Below are 20,084 nucleotides of genomic sequence, written 5' to 3'. Positions count from 1 at the left end.
TGTATTTAGATTTTAAGAATTCTTTCCACTGAAAAAAAGACTTGCCATTTTATAAGTTTTTTTAAAAATATGATTTTTTAACTTTAACAGATCCTCTTAATTTCCCCTCTCTCCTGTATTGATCTGAGAAATCAGAATGGATTTTTGGAGCAGTTCCTGGCTGATAGGCAAATATATTTTGAGACAAAATTTTAACATGACTTACCTAAGTCCCTGAGTTTTTCCAAGACCCATATTCATGCTAGGGCTTGCCCTGAATTGTTGCTGTGTTGTGTGGGGTTTCATTTAGAGTTTAGGTCTCCAGCACTACCATGTTTGGGGCTGGTACACCAGCACTGCAGCATGGAGGGCTTGACTGCTCCTCCCCACTTGGACTGTGTCTGCTGAGGAGAGCATGTGAAGGTGGAACGGGTTATTTTTAAAAATGCCTTGCAGAGCCTGTTTTTAACAATCCCTGACACAGGGCATGGTCCCAGTCCCTCCATGGCACCCAGAGTAAAGGCAGGGTGGGGGGTGAGTCCAGCCATAAGGATAACATCCAGGATGGTGCAAGGGCAGAGACATTTCAGCTCCTTTGTGTTCTCCCTAGTCAAATAGGGTTCAACAAGCAGAACCCATTGGGCCAGTAGAATACAAGCAAAGACTTGCACAAGTGCACATCTCTGTTCCCATGGCAGCTACGTGAACCTCTGGGGAATGTCATAACTCTAGTTCAGTCTGCTCAGCTCATTGCCGATCCCTTGTGAAAACTGGATCTTCCACCTTCACCTCAGTTTGATCCTTCGCTACATTTGACTAAGGTCCTGGCCTGGCAGAGACCAGACTATCTTGTAAAACAGGTGTTGGGCAAGAAAGATCATAATTTGTTTTGTCAGGTAAACTGCCAACATTTTTATCAGCTCTCAGTGGATTAATTAACTCTTTGGCTGGGCTGGCTTTTGCCCTGCTCTCTGAGTGGCAGTGAAATGATAAAGGTCAGAACCTCAGCAGGTGTAAATCAGTGTAGATCTATTGGCTTAAGGCAGCTATGCCAATTTACACCAGCTAAGGCTCTGGCCCAGCATCATCTCTTATCTTTTCGGCATTTTAACTCCTCCTTTTTATTTAATTTGTAGAGTTGAGCTTTGAAGGGAAGTTTTCAAGATTATTCCATGTGCCAAGGCCAGATGATGGCCTGCCAAGCATGTGCCAAGGTCCCAACACTGGTACAGGAAGGACAGACCCATTACCCACCACTCCCACATGGCCACACCGATGGGCATGCAGCTGGCAGAGAGAATGTGGCACAGTCACACTATCCTCACACTGCAGGTAAAGCTTGAAGTACCCATAGGGCTAGGGATGAACTTGGGGGGGATAAGTCTCCCAAGACTGGCTATATGGCACATCGGCTTCAAAAAGGGTGTGAAGGCAAAAACCAGCCAACCAATCCAGGGGCACATGCTTATCTCAGCCAGGGAACAGCCGTTTTCTCTGCCCTCCTGGTGGTGTGCTCTGAACTCTAGGGTAGGGGACCAATGTATCAGTCCGCACCCTGTAATTAACTAGGACAGGGGACTGATTAAGATTTAAAACATGTAGGGATTTCTCGTCTGGCCCACGACTTTCAGGCGGTTTCTATCGTTAGCTGTCAGAAGCACTGGCCTTAACACTGCAGGGCTCCTTTGCACTGTAGGCGCTAGCCCCTCTTTTTGCAACACTGTGTGACAAATCGGAACACTGTGTGACAAACCAAGTAGTCTGGTCACTAGCATATTGGGACATGGGACTTTCTCTCCCACAGAGGCTTAGCTTCCCCTCTGTGTTTAGGAGAGTGTGTGTGGGTGCGTGGGGCTGGGGGGAGAACCAAGAGTCTCTTCTACCTGGTGGGAGTTGTCCGAGTCTAAGTGATCCTTTTTCATTTGCCATCTTATTTCCACCCCATTCTTGCCAAGTTACTGTCTCTCTGGATGTGGTTTACGAGTCCGACTCCTGCTCCACGTAGAAGAGGTGGTACAGAGACACAAGGCTCTGCCTCCTACATCCCCTTTGGGTTGCTGAACCTCTCCCTTCCTGAATGGTTTCCAAGATGCTCCCCCCCGAAGAGAGCACTTAACCAGCCCTGGGTTGATAGTCTTTTAATTAGATTTTTCTTCCCTCTCTGCATTTCCTCTTTGAATGCAGAACAAAAACCCTCACATCATAAGCAGGTCTGGATTTCTAAGCATTTTAATCTACAAATGGAGCGTCTTTCAAAATGCCCTTACACAGTGTGACAAAGTTCCTCCTCTGCCTTGGTGGGTGCTGCACTTATTGGCAGATTTTCTCGCCTCAGAGGTTCATGGCAGCCCTCAGTTTGGCCACTTTCATGGCTCAAATCCGCCGTTCACTCAGCCTCATCACTGGCCAGCATGGGGAAAGGAAGAAGAACAATCCCCGCAGTCTCTGCTGATCCACCTAGTAGATCGGGGAACAGGCCAGAGACCTTCCCCTCTGGTGGAACCCACAGTCCAGTTCAACTCCTCCAGTATCAAGTAGGGAGTTGGGAGGTTAGGGGGGAACCCAGGCCCGCCCTCTACTCCGGGTTCCAGCCCAGGGCCCTGTGGATTGCAGCTGTCTACAGTGGCTCCTGTAACAGCTGCGTGACAGCTACAACTCCCTGGGCTACTTCCCCATGGCCTCCTCCCAACACCTTCTTTATCTTCACCACAGGACCTTCCTCCTGATGTCTGATAACACTTGTGCTTCTCAGTCTTCCAGTAGTACACCACCTCACTCTCAGCTTCTTGCAGCTCTTGCTTCCAGCTCCTCACACGCATGCCACAAACTGAAGTGAGTTCCTTTTTAAACCCAGGTGCCCTGATTAGCCTGCCTTAATTGATTCTAGCAGCTTCTTGATTGGCTGCAGGTGTTCTAATCAGACTGTCTGCCTTAATTGTTTCTGATTGTTCTGGAACCTTACCTGTTACCTTACCCAGGAAAAAGGGACCTGCTTAACCTGGGGCTAACATATCTGCCTTATATCACTCTCCTGTAGCCATCTGGCCTGACCCTGTCACAACAGGCAGCTGTGCAGTCTCTTAAAAATCCCTTGCAGGTCCTCGTATTCGTTTGAGGTGCTGCTAGCTCATTAAAAAGTCCCATGCCCCACAAATATTAATCAACCTGAGGGACATACAGTCGGATGGAAGGAAAAGCTCCAGGGAGTGTATTTTCTGCCCAGCTTTCCACCAGGGAGGGATTATTAATAAAAACAGTGACTTGAAAAATATAAGAAGTGGACCTTTGTCCATGTGCTGGCCTAGAACCAGGAGGTCTGTTCACAGGCAGGGGCTGGGAGCAGTGAAATAGCAACTCCCTGTCCCTGGTGAAGGTTGGGTAACAGCCAATGAAGGGCTCCAAAGGGAGCTGTGTCCAACGCTTCCTCAGCCAAAGGAGAGGTTCCTTCAAAAAGAAAATGAATGAAAAAGAAAAGAAGGGGATCAGCCCTCTCCCCTAACATAACAGCTCTTTAATTATCAGCAAGATACACACACAAGCCCCTCCCTGTAAACATGAAGCTGGAATGGGATGCTGAAAGTATCTAAGATGGTTCTTCTCAGAACACCAAGTCCTAGAAAAACTGTAACATGATCTTCCAACATGAATCTGATTCTCTGTCCCAGGGAGCCACCCAATGCCATGTGAGCGATACAGGATGGAACGGGGGTATCTCTCATGATGGACAGGATCATTTCCTTTGAGGGATTTTCCTGAGACCTTGCAGTCGACTGAGCAGTTCCGTAATGAAGTCCTGGAATGAGAGTCAGTCAAAAGGCTTTAATGCTTATTGTGCTCAGCCACAGCTCTAAGAGTCACACGCCTGCTGCATTCCCCCTTATTGCCCTTCATATTTAGCAGCGGTCCAGTGACCAGAACGTTGGAGTGCAGAACAGGTCCCGCCGTTTTGTTTGGAGAGGGGAGGGTGAGATTTTTGTCAGCGAGGGAGGGCCAGGTAGAGTGGAGAAAATGCCCAATCCTTTTTCCCATCCCCCAGCCTCCCCTCTCTTCCAACTCTCTTCAGGGAGGTCACACACACTTTGTCTCTCTTTCCCAGGCAGCCCACCCTGTCCTCTCCATGGAGCCTGTTTGTTCCCACCATTAGATAACTTCAGAGTACAGCTGCCTCTATTAGGGTACACTGTTTTTGCATGGAGTCCCCTACTTCCACTGCAACCTCCCATCCACGTCCTGCTGCTCTCAATAGCTGGGCCAAAATATACTTGCTGCTTCCTCGCTGAATTGGCCGTACTACTATGGAGTGGATTACAGGGCATCCCACACTGTGACCCATAATAGCTGGCTCGCTTCAGTGAGGAAGTAGGGAGGGGGAAATAACACATGTGTGTGTTTGAGGACAAACATTAGCAGGGGGTGAGGATGGGCTGACCAGGTGGAAGGGCAGTTACCTGACCAGTTCTAGTGAAACAGAAAAAACCCAGGTTTCACCCAAACTGTCAAGGACTATCCCTCAAAACTAAGGCATCTGGTCATTCTGTATGGCCGCCACTGTAAGTAGCACAAATTCCACCCTCTCCATAACAACCAAAATAGATCAGGTAACCTAAACCCCTCCCCTATCTAACACAACGCTCTATGGTCTTTGCATTCTGCAGAAACCAGTGTGCACACAGTGGACTGATAAGTCTCCTGCTTAAATCATGCAGGTGTATTGGAGGCCTGACTTCACAGAGCTGAGTTTAATCTACTGCTGCATGTTCCCGGTGAATTTGCAAAACTGTATCGTAAGGTTAGATTCACAAGGGGAGTGTTAGGCGTTGCTCAGCCTTTTAGATGACCTGCTGCCCGGTGGAATTCACAACCCTGAGTTAGGTGCCCAGGCTTCCCATACATTGTATGAGGAGATTGAGGTGCCTTAAAAAGGGATCCACAGAGGCCAGCACCCTGAGATACCTAACCAACCAACAGAGTCATTCTTACGCTCTCTCTGGCCCAGTGGCTGTTTAACACACAGGGGACTTTCCTGGAAGGTATGCAACCTGGGTTCAACTTGCTGATCTGAATCCTGCAGAGGGGTATTTGAACCCTGGCCTCCCAGACTGTGGGTGAGCGTACTAATCACTGAGCTATTGGGAGATGGCACTAGCACCTATCTTCCTCCTTGCTGTCTTTTGTGGGGCTTACCTGTGCTCTGAGCATGCCTACAGGATCAGGCCCCACAGGCAAAACAGGCAGGAGAAGATCTAGATTGCAAAGCCTTCAGGGGTTAGGCATGAATTAGGCAAGGAGCAAATCAGGTTGGGTAGTTTTGTGCATCCCCTCGGGCAGAAATGTAGGTGCCTACGGAGTTAGGCAGCAGCTGAATGATGGTTTTGTGAATGCCAGTAGTGCTTAAAGTGGCAGTTAGGCGTATGAAGCTTGCACTTAGTCAGCCCCTTTCCCATGTATCTGGTACTTTTCTCGATGTGCTTGTTTGGTATATGGACTCCTGAAATGTGAGTGTAATGGACCCACGGCTGCACGCATTACAGACACCGGGATCAGCAGAGATCATTGAACTAAAAACCTTTAGCACAGACTCTTGGGCTAAGAAAACACGAATTCAGTTAGTTATTAGGTGGCTGTCATAGCTGCTGGGGGCAGCAACATGATCACATTCATTAAGCCAGTGAACTACACAAACTGCTGTTGGTTATCCATGTGGGCACAATTAGCCTTGTGCTCTTGCCTGTGATTTGGAGATGGCCTCTCAGAGCCCCGCAGTCAGCCTTGATGGCGGGGCTGCCTGCCAATCCTGAGTTAGCCGGATTCTGGCTCGGTTTCTGCAGACTAGTTTGGTTAAGTCTGATTTCTATGTGAATCATTCGCCAGCCCTATTTTCTGTATGTTAAACTTTGTGCAGCCATTTACAAGGACTGGACAAGATACAATGGAGATACACTACAGAGGCAAGTTACAATTATGTACTGACAGTACTACATTGCCTACTTGGTCTATTCTTTCAGAGCTCATTATTGCTTCTGATTTTTCCTTTGTCTCTATAACTAGGAAATAGATTCTGAGAACACTGTAGGAAACACACATCTGACATTAACCTCATTGGTCACTGCTCTACATTCACTCATATATATTTATATTAGTTTTTACAGTGGTGTGGAATAAAATATTAAAAAAACCCTCCTGAGAGTAAAGAAGCGTGGTAACTCAAACTTCAACTATCTGCAGAGCATACTGGCTATTTAATCAGGTGGAGCCAAGCCAAATTGCCACAGAACAGTATGAGACTGAGACTGAATGCTCACTGACGATGCTTCACTCACCTCTGTAGGTCTGGAACACTCATGAAGAATTTCCTGCAAGGCAAAACTCATGTTAGTTTCTTAGGAGTTTGTCTATTTGTTTTTCCTTTTTAAGCTACAAGAAGAGTATGTAAGGCTGCCATATCTAGCGTGCTAAGCGATCCAACGATGTTCCAGAGCCTGAGAGCACCATCACCTGCATCATGCCACACCATTCAGGGACTCCGTGATCCATACTCATCACTGCTGTTCTGCATTGAATGCTGCAGAAGATCCCAGGACCCGCAGTCACCAAAACACTGGTATGTACAACGTAGAGCTCTGTACTTTGTTCCTGTTCCACAGTACTGGATCATGTTAGCAGTTCTGTATTTTAATCGTGTCACCCCAGCGGACTCCAGAAGCTATCACAGTATGTACGTTGTCTGATGTGTAGAGAGTCTGCTCCCAGTATGGTTTTTAGTAATGATACTTTCATTCTGAGACCTACATCTGAAGAACACTGCGTGGCCCTGATCCAAAGCCCACTGAAGTCAGCATGACTCTTTCCATTAACTTCCATGGGCTTTGTATCAAGCCCTATAGGAGCTAAGTATTACTGCGAAACTCTCAGGAGTTATTTTGGATCAACTCATAAACATTTGGAGGCTTAACCCAGCCTTGAGTATCTGCAAAACTGGGCTGCAAAACCCCATAAGAACAGGCCTCATAATCTTATGTGATTTAAGATACTTTAGGCTTCTGTCTTGGCAAGAAATATCTCAAGAACAGCTATTCCATTTGGGGTTTTTGGCCTTTCTGCATTGGCTGCTGCTAGGAACACAGAAGTACAGAGCCTTCTGAGAGAATGAGAACCACTGCATTAAAAGGTAACCAACATTTTTCTAATCTCAGAATAGGTTTAGTTCAAACTTTGTGTGAAAGTTTGAGTTACTTCTGAAGTAGCTCACTCATCCCTAATAAATCACTGGGGACAGTTAGCGTGAATAAGGAATTGTTCAGTTCACATATTAAATGGGAGAAGTGTACAAGCCGTAAAAATAGGACACTTTGGCCCTGTGTACAATGGGATAGGGACTTATTGCTGACAATGGTTGTCAGCAATTGATCCCCCAAATGGGTGTGAATGGGACTCACAGGCTGGCTGGCCCTTTAAGATAAGCCAGGCTCAGCCTTGCCTGTGACCTACCAGCTATTCCACGCCTGATGATGATAAGGCAGTTTGAGACTAGTTAGTGATCCCAACTGTGAAAGGGTTAGGAAAAGACAACACAGAGTCAAAGAACTCAGTCGAGGGGAGAGACTGCAGAAAAGGCAGGACTACCCTGTAGGTAGAAGTAGGGGTCATGCTTTGGCTCTCCTGGGTAGGAGCCCTGAGAGATGACTTAAACAGGTAAGAAGTCAGGGAGGAGGATCCATAGGAAGCACAGGTTACTTTGGGGGGAAACCCTGAGCAAAGGCCTAAAAGGAGCAGGAAGAGCCTTAGGGGAAATTGCCAGAGTCCCTGAGGAAGGGCAGCAGTGAGGGAAACCTATTAAAACCAGAAGGAACAGAGGAAGAACTCTGCAGGAGCAGGTCAGGCTCCTGTGGAGGAGAGGCCTAGTGGTAGTGTCAGTAAAAACACTTTAGCGGAGCCCAAGAAGGGCAGAAAAGCTCATAAATCAGCAAAGGAGGAGTTGGGAGGATCTAGGGAGAAGCGAGAGGCCTGGGAACCAAAGGGAGGCTGTGTTAAATACAACCTGTGGAGAAGCGGCACACGTGGCTTGGAGGTAGGAAGCTGCCCAGGGAAATTGCAGCATGTCTGATGGAGTAGAACTAGCTTCTTAATACAGGGTCCTTGGGCCAGAACAGAGGGGGCCTCTCTTCCCCTACTAGCCCCTGAGGAAGGGGTATGCAAGCCCAACAGAAGGAATATTGAGCCCAGGTGGGGCCAAAGACTCAGCCAATGGACAGTCTGAGGAATAGCTCAAGAGGTGGCTGAAGGCTCTCTTGTTGTAAGACTTTTTGGTGGGTTTTTTTTTTAACCCGGAAGGGGACTGAGCTTCATGTGACTGGGCCAGAGGGCTGAGCTGTGGAATACCTGACAAGTGGCAGATGGCACAGGAGATGATGACCCTTGCAGCATTGCACCCTGACACAAGGGGGTGCCGTGGGTGATGAGTTCTCTACCTTACACGAACAGAATTGTTTTCCAAACTATTACAGATAGTGTAGTTGACACCTGGTGGAATGAACTGATAAGTTTCTGTGCAGCCATACTTGAGTCTTAGGGCTGCTCTACACTCAGTTTGTGCACCAATTTAACTAACTTGGTAGAAAAAAAACCCAAGTTAGTTCAATCGGTGCAACCCCTTAGTGCGGATGTGGCTATATAGGTATAAGTGATTTATATCAGTATAACGGCAACCACATTAGGATTGAACTAAATCATTTTCTCTACCACTTTGATTAAATCAGTGCAAAAGCTGAGTGTAAAGAAGCCCTTAATTCTGGTTTCTGGAATGGAGTTGATGGTTTTGTATCATCCACATAAGCGTTTACGCCAATCCAGAGCGACCTACTGTTGACTTGTATTTTCAGTAATAGGTCAATTTTCGAGTGTACACAGGGTCTTAGCTCCCATATTTAATATAAATAGGAACGGACAATCTGTCTGACCTGTAGTTTTGATTTCTGTTCCTCGTTGGAGACCTCTAGAAGATCTTCAATGTCAATTTCTGGTTCAGGGGTTGCTGTGTCTTCTTCCTCCTGCAGCTGGAGCAGAAATACATAGTAAATAAACCTGTCCTGTCAACTGACAAGCATTCAAGAGGACTTTGTGTGGAGACCTGGGGGGAGGGGGAAGAATTCATTTCTAGTTAAAGATGAGCCCATGTGGCAAAGACTGGATTAAGATATGAATCTTCCTGAAACTTTAGGGTATTTAGAACAAGGGTTCTGATTCAGGCTTATCTCTAGCAGCACCACATCCCAACATGCAGACTGTGGCTTGGCGCAAGCAACATCTCTTAGCTCCTCCAGATTTAGCTCCCAGAGGTGTCAAACAGTCCCACCACAACACCGAATACCTGCCCAAGGAGCATGGTACTATCGTGAGAAGACCTTCTGGAAAGACCTAATGCAACTGAAATAGGATGAACCCCAGTTGGGGTAAACCATCTTTTACAAAATGGAATGAGTAACAATCAGGCCCTCCCAAAACATCAGGGAAGTTGGGTCCCAAAGGGCCACATCAGCATGAAACTCTTTAAGTTCTCCTTTGAAAGATCTAAGCACAAAGTCTGCAGCACTCAGTTTGCCCAGAGCAGCAATATGACTGTTTGACTTGATCCTGCTAAAATCTGAACCTGTGATTCTAGGGTGCCTGGTTGTTTCAACCCTGATGCTTAGACTTCAAAGATATATTAGGAAACTGAATAATGCTTAGGACCTTCAGAGCAATGGAACAAGCTGCCAACGAGGTTGTGGAATTGCCATTGGTTGAGCTATTGAAGACTAGACTATCAGGGCTAACAAAGACAGTTCTGCCTTGATGCTGGGAGTGGAATGGGATCTAGAGACTCCTTCAGACCCAAGTGCACTAGAGACTCCTTCAGACCCAAGTGATTCTAGGATTTGTCAGGTAGGTTGTTGTTTTTTTAAATCCTTCATAAAACATTTACAAGAAATGCTGTACTGGTGCCAACAATCTCTAAACTTGCACATACTGTGTTGTGGTACTTCCAAGTGTGTTTGGACCAGGTATCAAGAACTGACAGAACTAGGGTTGGAAGTCTGGATGCTTAGCCTGAGATTATGGATCCTGAAATGCGTGTCTGAATTCTGGGGAATTTCCTGTGCAGGAGAGGAGCCAGCAGCACAGCCCCAGTCAGTTGGCAACGCCTTCCAGAATTACCTACTTCCTGCTAAGACTTTGCAGTAATCAAAGGAAAACAAGTCTCTGAATCTGTACCTTTGGACATGGTGACCCACCAGCAATGTTAATGATTTCAGACTCTGATTACATAATGCAAACTCTCAGGAGATCATAGGTGAAAAAGGGACTTTAGTATTGCCTTTATGGCTCCTTTAAAAATGCTCATTTGTGGGCCCGGCATAGTGAGAGTTGAGAGGGAATCACACCTTGGTCTCGCACATGGTACCACCAAGAACTGCCGGTAGGCCACTTGTGAATTTTTTTGAAACAAGTGCGTTAAATGTTACTAGTTCCTCTGAGTAGCAAAAAACCTTACTCTTTTAAAGAAGCAACAATTGTTCTGTCTTTCTTAGAGTTGTCTCCTCCACGTAATCCTCCAGGGTGTGAGCTTCCTTACAGTAGTGCCCTGTTACCTCAAACTCCCTCATAAAAATACTCTGTCAGTCCCATCCATCTCTCCACTTTTGCCAGTCCCACCAATACAAGGTACGGAAAGGGTCTACATATTCTAGAATGGAAGTGGGTTCCTTTCATCTTTCTCCACCATAGGCGTTGGCTCTCAGGAGACCAATGATATCAAATGTCATTGATCTTGTCACATGAGCACAGTGACATCTTGGTGCCATTGCCTGTTCTACATTGCTGTTCCTACTGGGCACGTGTATAGACCATGTTTCCCATGGTGTGATCGTCACACGAGCCTGGAACTGCTGGTCTTGAATGCCAAAGAGGCATTGAACAAAGACTTGACTAAAGCCAAAGAAAATAAAACCACATATATATATAGGGGGTGTTTCATTTTTATTTTAGATGATAGGGTGAAGCCAAAAAGTGTCCAGCTTTAATATCTCTTCAGGCCACATGATCAAGAAGGAACCAATCGGCACATCTCTGGCAAATGGAAACAGAACAGAGTAAGTTTTAGGGATAGACTTGCTAGGAAGGTCAGTACTGGGGAATTAGATGGCTAATGGACTAAAGAGCCTTTTGTCTCTAGGTTGCTGGGTTAGATCCAGCTCTGGTTGGTAGAGAGTCATGACCAAAAATGGTTACCATTTGATGTCTGTTGGTCCTGGTCCAGTTCCCATATCACAAAAATTATCAAAAAGAATCATCATTCTTGTTGGCAATCTCAGCAGAGAGGAGCAGGACGGAAAGGGTCTGGATACTGAACTAACCTATCACCTCTAGAGATGGTCCCGTCCCCTAAAGCCAGGACAGGAACATTGGCAGGGGAGCTGGCACTGCTGCTGTACCTATTCCATGGATAAACAGACTTCATTCACCAGGGCCGTCAATCTGGTACCTTTCATAAATATTGCATTGATGACTCAATTCAGGATACTGTTACTCAGATTTTCTGATGGGTGTGGTTAGGCAGTGTATTTGAATGTACTTACACTGAATGTGCTGTTGTGCATTTTAATGTATTATAAGGGGACCCAGAGCATGGGATGAGCTCCCATTAATATTTTATAAACAAAAATAAATGAATGAATTTCAAATGGAAATTCATAGAAGTTAAGGGCTGAAGGGATAATTATGATAATCTAGCCTAGCTAGTGATCATTTTACTAGTCTAACTAATAATCATTTTACTAACTTCAAGAAGATTAAAACCTTTCTTAATAAAAAGACAGGAATAATAATGCAGGAAACCAGACATTCCTTATTAGAGGTGTCACACATACTGCAAAACAGAGTGCCTATATATACTCTTTTCTTTCAGTTGTCTTTTGTGGATGGTGTGAATACAAGGGGAGCTGTCTTCTCATTTCAAATAGTGAATAGTTTACCTAATAAATTCCAGTGCAGATAGAAAAGCAAGTGATCCTAGAAATTACCAGAGGGATATTTTGGCATGTCCATTTCCAATCCTATCTGAAATTGCAACAATGCTCAAAAATGGAAGACTGTAAAATCCAAGAGTTAACCAAATTTTTTAGTGTGGGGTGAAGATGTGCGTCTTATTTTGTACAAATTGTTAAACCCATCCACACCTGTTGAAGGCAACAGTGGTCTACTGGTTAGGGGACTCATGAGAGCTGGGTTCTGTTCCTGTGTCTGCTAGTGACTTGGGGTCTGATCCAGTAAGTTCAATGGGCTTTGGATCAGGGCAAATTGTGTAACTTCTCTAGTATTATCCCCATTTAGGGAAACTAAAACATATTCACCCATTTTGTCAAAGTACTTTGAGATTTACCAACAAACATACCACGAAAGTACAAAATATGAATGGACTCAGTGACATCAGGTTAATGTTTCAGTGTTCAGTCTGTACTGGAAACTTTTGTACAAAGGCAATGAAAAATCCCTGGTTTAAACCCCAAATGACACAGCCAGAAAAGTACCATGGCTCCAAGACAGTTCAGGATAAACACTGCCATCTATATAGGTATGTGCCCAGAACACCTGGATCTTTATTTTCTTTTGCCAACTCAGGTGGGCGGTAAGAGTTCTAAAGGACTGCTCACATACACTTCCACCAGGTAACATTGCTGCTGTGGAAAATGTTGGGGAGAGAACTTTGGAGGCCTGTAGGTGTGGAAACAAAGTATTTACCCACAATGCCTGAATCCCCACTTCCCCTTCCTTTCCTCTCTGCCTGTAGTGCCCATTATCTCCCTTGACAGACATGCCATTACCCACAGTTTGAGCGCTAACACAGCAGTGTCACTTAGAGAGAGAGCTCTAGCATGTGATAAGAAGTTTGCTAGAGAACAGAGTCCCCAGTCGTCACAACCTGGGTTGTTCTCCAATAAATTAAAAATAACATTTCATAGCCCACAGGGTCTAGGCTCCCCTACACCTAATGAAGGAAAGTTGGATCCACCCCGGTTATTTACCTGGTATTGGTACAGCTCCTGCAACTGGGCATCAATCCATTCCTCCAGGTCTAGCCAGCGTTGAAGGTCTTTGCGGTTGTACTTAATTGTTAGCTTGCCCAGCTTCTTGTGGGATGATTCCTCCCCAGGCTTCTCTGGAGCCTCGAAGGTTACTCGAGGCAAATCTCTGGACTTACTGGCCATGCTAATCACCCCTTCCACCTGCTCTTCTGTCTTCCACTCCTACTGCAGTGGCTCTCTGGCTTCGTATTTTTGTTTCACTCTCTTTTCCCTCCCCTTTAATATATTTTCATTGGGCAAATGTGAGTAGCAGTACCAGCTGCTTACAATGGCCAAAGGCAGGTAGACAGCATCAGTGGTCCCAGTGAGGGAGTGAGAAAGAGAGCAACTGCTCAGCAAGAGAAGCAATGAGGCAGTGCAGACAGAGTTACGGGAAAGAGAATCTTAGGTTTCACAACTGGCAATGCTGACAAAAGCAATGTGGGAGGGAGAAAAGCTGCTGTAATAAATCTGTTGTTAAAAGAGGCCCAGGGAACTGATGGACAAAATTTGTTAATATTTAATACAAGCCTGTTCCAGCAGGTGGGAGAAGCAGGTTTTAAATGACCGTTTCTCTACATATGTATGTACATGAGCACATACCTCATGTACAGTTCCTTAGGACATTGACTCCTATAGTGTGTAAAGGGCATTGATGTCTTTCGCTTACCCCAGTTCCTATATGGATAGCTGATGCTGAAACACTATATCTTATGTTTTTCTTTTTTAGAATTGAATTCAGCAGTGGAATTAGCTTCTGCTGGAGACAGAAGTCCTGAGTTATAGCACGATGTAACACCATTGTAAGGCTGAGACTACTTTACTGTCTAGCCCGGGCTGGGCAAACTTTTTGGCCTGAGGGCCACATCGGGGTGCAAAACTGTATGGAGGGCTGGGTAGGGAAGGCTGTGCTTCCCCAAACAGCCTGGCCCCTGCCTCCTATCCATCCCCTCCCACTTCCTGCCCCCTGACTGCCCCCCTCAGAATCCCCCCACCCATCCAACCCCCCCTGCTCCTTGTCCCCTGACCACCCCCTCCCCGGACTCCTACCCCTAACTGGCCCCCGGGACCCCACCCCTATCCAACCATCCCTGCTCCCTGTCCCCTGACTGCCCCCCCAGAACCTCTGCCCTATCCAACCACTCCCTGTTCCCCATCCCCTGACTGCCCCCTGGGACCCCCTGACCCTTATCCAACCCCACAACCCCGGCTTCCTTACAATACCGCTCAGAGCAGCATGTCTGGCTGCCACAGCCACCCTGCAGCACTGCCCTGCATGAGTGGGCAGTCCTGCTGCCCAGAGCACTGCCTGCACGGCGGCGGGGGAGGGAGGAGGGACAGTGGGGGAGGGGCTGGGGGCTAGCCTCCCAGGTCAGGAGCTCAGGGGCCAGGCAGGACGGTCCCACAGGCCGGACGTGGCCTGCAGGCTCTAGTTTGCCCACCTCTGGTCTAGCCCATTTTTCTAAGTGCTCTAAAATCCACATGTTTATTCACATTGTCTTGAAAATTACTGGGCCTCATAGAGGTCTTGGCTAGAGTTACTAGTCCAAGTTTGAAGGCATTTAAGCCAGGGGTTCCCGCAAGACCCTTAAAAATGGTTTGACATCAACATTTTATGGTTTTTATAACTTTTTTTTTTTTTTTTTTTTAGTATCCCTGGGGCTCAAACTCAGTTCCTGTCACTCCTCAAACTAACAGGGCCTGGTTGGGACTGATCTCAACTGCTGTCCAGCAGCTGTTGCCCCTTTGGAGAAGCAATACTGGAAAAACTTCTTCAGGGTAAATGTTGGCTGTACAATGTGGTTTGAATTAACATGATGAGCCAGAAAAAAGTCATTTGTACATTTGCACGGCTCTGTACTCTACTGTCTTTCCACAGGTTTAGCTGTAGGTGCACCCAATATTCTAAAAGGGTCTGAATAGAGTTGATTGAAAAATTTGAAGAAACTTTTCCCATCAGAAAATGTAGCTGAAGCAAAACACTTCCAGGGAACATGTTGATTATGATAAGCATTTCAATGGGAGAAAGCCCAAGTGAATTGTTTTGACTTTGTTGTTTTTGTTTTTATAATGTTGAAATGTTTTGCTAAAGTAAAAACATTTTGTTTCAACTTTTTCACTTCAATTAATTTCATTCTATTATATAAAAAGAATTGTATATAAATGTTGTGTATACATATACAAAAACTACATTAAAAGAACATTATGTAAACACGTTAGGACTTCCTAAATAATAAATAGTTGATGGAGAAAAACTCCCAAACATTAATAAGGTTGCAAAGTCAAGCACTCAGAAGTTGGGAGGGGCCAGAATTCAGTCCCCTGGTGCATATGCAGTAGGACACAGTTTTCAACTACATGATCACCTGCTAGTGTTATCAAGGACACCTGCCTCACTGAGTACACAGGACAGGCAGTGCTCACATAATAAGCAGTTTTTCAAACCTGTCTGCTTTAGGACCTGCATCAGTGTGACAACATCTTGGTTCCATGACACTAATATTGTGCCCTGGGGTCCCTTTGGAAAGTAGGACCTGGATCTGACCTGAATGGACTCTTTACTCAAGCCTCATAGCCCAGTTTCGAATTATACATTAATTTAGCACTTCTCCTCTTTAAAAAGAAGTATTAACTCCTCCTTACAACACCTTTGTGAGGGAGGTCAGTAGTGTTACTCCTGGCATGCAAGTGGAGAAACTGAGGCACTCGGTTAAGTCTAGCATTTTAAAACTTAGATGCCTAAAAAAATGGTCTGATTTGCTGAGGTGCTGAGCACCCACCACTAGCACAAAAGTCAGTTGGAGATGTGGTTGCTCAGCATCTCTGAAAATTGAGGCCCTTTATTTAGGTACCTAACACTAGACAACCACCGATTAAAATTTTGGCCCAAGAAACTGCTCAACGGCCATGGAGAAAATCAGCTGGGATGAAACTCCGTAGCTTCTGGCTTTCACTCTTATTCTCAGATTATTAGCTCACCAATCCATGTTAAATAGCCCAGGAAATGTTCTTCTCTCTCTTGTTTTCTGAGCCTCCTACGTCACTAAGATAGGACAATGCTGGATATAGTGTACAAGACAATGTATGTCTAGGGAGATAATATCATCACCTTAGGAAAAGAGCTTGTTGCAGGCTGCACCCCTAGGTGTCTTCTCTTAGCTGGGACCTTTACATTACTCTTACCCAGCTTCAGCTGGCCTGGCAGCAAAAGCCTTTCAAACAAACAAAACTCCAAACACCACCTTCCTAACTAAGTCCTCCCAGCTGTGTCTGCTGGGGTCCAATCTCACCACTTGGAGGCATGGTCAAATTACCTCAGGCCTTTCTCCTTGGGCCTGGAGAGATCCTGTTGGGAACCAGGAAGTGGGCGGGCTTCTGCCCGTCCACTGCTAAAGCACCTCTCCCCAGCCTAAGGAGAGGATCCACAGGCTAAACGAAGGGCTAAACGAAGGGAACCGGATGGGGACACCGAGCAGAGAACCCGGGACAGCGCCCACTGCTCCTCAAAGATGTCAAGGGAGCCAGCAGACACCGCCCGAAGGAACTCTGCCCGGATGCGTGAATGGACTGAGGAGTAGAAATAGGCCCCACAGTCACAGGAAACCCCATTGGCTTGGGCCAGGAGAGGTCAGCAGGCAAGCAGTCCTTCCCCTGCTAATGTTTCTCCCTGGGAAGAGGCAAATTATATGCTATCCTCCTTCCTGGAACGTGTCCTGGTTGGTTGAGAGGAAGGAGGAGCCTTGTCCCACCCTCTACTACAAGGCTCCTTGTCCCTTAAAGAGACACTCACCTGGATTCCTTTCTCCCCACCCCACCCTGCAACACTATTACACCAGGATCATTTCCTCTCTCCCAGTACCTGCATCTGCCATTTCCTAGGGCATCCTCTGCTTCAGAACTCCTGGAACATGGTAACCGTAGCTCCCAGACTTCCCCTTCTGGCCTTAAAAGACGAGTATACCCCACCCAGTTCAGAGCAAATGATAAAAGACGGATAGTCCACTAGAGTGTAGTAATCATCCAGTAGTAGTATATTCAAGTTTGGCTTGGAATCCTTCTTTTATTGGAAGGGGGGTTAAAGATTTGAGCTATTTGCAGCCCTGTTCCATTTTACAGGCACATGTCAGTTGCACCTAATGTTGGAATGAGAAATTTCCACTTGGAAGGATCAAAACTTTTCATGTTGATAATGTCAAATAGTTTCATTCTGATAATGTTGAAACAATGTAACATCCACATGAAATGTTTTGAGGCTTCTAAATTAACATTGTACGGAACTTCCCCATTTCCAAAGCTGACTTTTTGTTCCGTTGTGGAATGAAAATCAATTTTGAAACGGGGAAATTTCCTGCAGAACAAAACCTCTGTTTTCTGACCAGCTCTAGGGCCACTGCACTGCTAGTTAACCTTATCTCTGAATTAACAAAGTTTCCTGGACAGTGAATTTATCTCCAGAACAAGGCAGCAGGAATGCAAGCTTCACCACATTGCCCCATCAATGCCCCTAGACTAGAAAAACAACTTCCGCTCCTGAAGAACTAGTTCTGTTTCCATTGGTCTATCCAGTGCTTGGTCTCTGAACTGAGTGTGCCAGTTGGTGCCAATTTTTGTAGTGGGTTTTTCTATTGACAAAGTCCATTACGATCAGGGCAGAGACCCACCTGACTTCATCTGCATAGGCTACCAAACAACAACTGTTGGATCCCTCTTTGCAACATAGGGCCCAAGTCAGGTCATCCAGTTGACAAGACTTTAATCTGCTCATATTGAAGAGGCTGAGATGAGGTTTCTGGGCGGGTGAGGAAGGACATTAGAATGCTCCTGGGCCATACATGAATAAAAGGACATGTTACAGTGTCTGAAAGGGACACAGTGGATTGGTATCTGTAATCAAAGTTACTCCATTTTGGGTGTGTCTGTGCAGCTGACATGGCCTTGTAAAATGGAAGAGTGCTATAAATATCACAGACCTTTAATCCCCCTTCCAGGTAAAAGGATTGCAAGCCCAACTGTGATATATTATTACTGTAAGTTTACTACAGTGCGATGGACTATACCTCTTTTATCATTAGCTCCTTTTTCAGAAGATGATAACAATATATCCCTAGACATACTTCCACTTGTAAAGTTTGTCATCTCACCTCCCGTACTGTATTATCCTCATGATGTAGGAGGCTCAGAACTCGAGAGACAGAAGAACATTCAGTGGTCTATTTATCGTGCTGATGGGAGGGAGGGCTTGGTGATCGAATGGTCTGAGAACAAAATCAGAAGCCAGAATATCCTGAGTTTCATCCCAGCTTACTTCCTCCATGGCCTTGGGCAAATTGCTTAGGCAAAATTTTCATGATTGGTTGCCGAAAAGTTAGTCACCTGGCCTGATTTTTTCAGAGGTGCTAAGCAACCATAGTGCGAATTGACTCCTCTGGAATGTGTATATGCTTAGCAAATGCTTTTATTTAGATGCCTAACTGTGGACTTAGGTGCCCAATTTAAGGCATTTAAGATTGAAAATGTTAACTTTAACCACTGTGCCTCAGTTTCCCCATTTGTAAACTAGGAACAACACTACTGATCTCCCTCATTACAATGTTGTGAGGAGTTAGTATTTATCTCAGCAGATGAAAAGTGCTAATTATTAACATTAACATATCATTTCATATTGGGACATTAGGCATGTGTGTAGAAAGTCCAGTCAACTCAGTCAGGCCCCACATTCCAAAAGGACCCCCCAAGTGCAACATTTGTGTCACGGCACCAAGATGTTGTGACATCCAGGCCTGAAGCAGCCAGGTTTGTGAGGAGGATACAGTTACATTGCTCTTTTCTTGAAACTCAGAAGCTACAGCTTGCATCTGTGACCTAAGCTGCAGTATCTTTCTGTCAGTGCTAACAACTGTTATACACACACTGAATAATTCAAAAGGGCCCCAGCTCATCTTTCTAGAGAACAGGTCAGTCTCTTCTCCTCAAATCCCTGAAGGGAGAGGAATGGCTTTTTGAGAGAGAGATGGACATATGCCTCACACCTCCTTTAGAAACGATCACAGCCAATGACATGGAGATTCACGTAGAGCAAGATAGGAGTTTACTCATTGAGATGGTTGTGTCCGTATGGTGCTGACATCAACATCATATGGTAAAGTGGCACCCTGTCATCTTGTGGGGTATGATGTGGCATGGGCAAAAGAGTGTGAAAGCCCCCAGTCAAAGGGGTGAGAGTGCATATGTGTGTGAGCACCTGTGTGCATGCCAAGAATGTGGAACTGTTTTGGGGCAACATCATAGTACTCCCAGCTGCCCTTCCTGTCTCCTCCCCCTCCCCCCCATACAGTAGCAGCGGGGGAGAGAGATGTTCCATATCCCCTGGACTCTGGAGAGGCGGTGACATGGTCTGCTCTTTCCCGGCAGGGCTCCAGATGATTCTGTAGAAGAAAGGGAGCAGCCAGGGGATTCCCAGCTTGCACAAGTCACCTCTCAGGAGGTGCCAGCACTGACGTACCTACTGGTGGGAAGAGCGGGGAGCCCTATAAATTCCCCAGTCAAGCACGAGCTTTTCCTGTTGCTCCCACTTCAGATTCTTTCACCTGGTAAGTCCTCATTTCATCAGGCAGTGAAAAGGCAGGAAGGGGAGTTCTGGGGGAGATAAACTCCTCCAACCCCAGCAGAGAGAGGGAAGGGGGAACTTTCCACCTTCTTGTATTTATCTATTCAGATTTATACTGCTCTGTGCAAAAGAACACCTACCCCCAGCTCTGAGTGCCCTGGATGTCCTCTTCAAAATACAGCTCCTAATATAAACAGACTCTAGTAATTACCGGCAGATAAGTGTGGAGAGAGGAGCCAGCCTCCATCTACTGATAAACTACACGGTACCAGGACTGTTTGTTGCAATAATATTTTTATAAGGCGGCACAAGTGTTACCCTGCAGATGATTCCTTCCCCTCCACCCCCATCTCCCAAGGAGGCTGATTACATGAATTTGATGCCAGATTATAAAATAT

At 45.9% G+C, this 20,084-nt stretch overlaps 1 protein-coding gene and 1 long non-coding RNA gene across 4 annotated transcripts; one reads left to right on the top strand and one right to left on the bottom strand.

Moving 5' to 3' along the window:
• Positions 1 to 781: 781 nt before the first annotated feature.
• Positions 782 to 19,663, top strand: LOC140913066 (uncharacterized). 3 transcript variants are annotated; one of them, XR_012159461.2, is made up of 5 exons: positions 782 to 1,311; positions 6,394 to 9,900; positions 11,005 to 13,882; positions 14,731 to 14,858; positions 19,491 to 19,663. It is a non-coding gene; the product is annotated as an uncharacterized LOC140913066 (long non-coding RNA). The 3 variants fall into 3 exon arrangements; XR_012159462.2 differs by lacking the exon at positions 19,491 to 19,663 and having other exon boundaries at positions 6,394 to 6,580; positions 9,638 to 9,900; positions 14,731 to 15,190; XR_012159460.2 differs by lacking the exon at positions 19,491 to 19,663 and having other exon boundaries at positions 14,731 to 15,190.
• On the bottom strand, positions 3,473 to 13,515 carry PPP1R14D (protein phosphatase 1 regulatory inhibitor subunit 14D). The gene is made up of 4 exons (XM_073348755.2): positions 13,041 to 13,515; positions 8,937 to 9,032; positions 6,300 to 6,332; positions 3,473 to 3,772 (listed from the first exon to the last, which is right to left on the bottom strand). The coding sequence occupies exons 1-4, from the start codon at positions 13,221 to 13,223 to the stop codon at positions 3,710 to 3,712; spliced, it is 375 nt and encodes a 124-aa protein (XP_073204856.1). The 5' UTR covers positions 13,224 to 13,515; the 3' UTR covers positions 3,473 to 3,709.
• Positions 19,664 to 20,084: the final 421 nt, after the last annotated feature.

The sequence above is a fragment of the Lepidochelys kempii genome, chromosome 6 (assembly GCF_965140285.1).
Source record: "Lepidochelys kempii isolate rLepKem1 chromosome 6, rLepKem1.hap1, whole genome shotgun sequence".
NCBI lineage: Eukaryota > Metazoa > Chordata > Testudines > Cheloniidae > Lepidochelys > Lepidochelys kempii.
Note: the sequence above shows the minus strand (reverse complement) of the source record. Positions and strands in the feature narration are given on the sequence as shown.

Coding starts and splice junctions, on each gene's coding strand:
- PPP1R14D (XM_073348755.2), bottom strand. CDS start 13,223: ATGGCCAGTAAGTCCAGAGATTTGCCTCGAGTAACCTTCGAGGCTCCA. Junction 9,033..13,040: donor AGGAGCTGTACCAATACCAG/GTAAATAACCGG, acceptor TTTCTGCTCCAG/CTGCAGGAGGAAGAAGACAC. Junction 3,773..6,299: donor AGTGTTCCAGACCTACAGAG/GTGAGTGAAGCA, acceptor CTCTCATTCCAG/GACTTCATTACGGAACTGCT.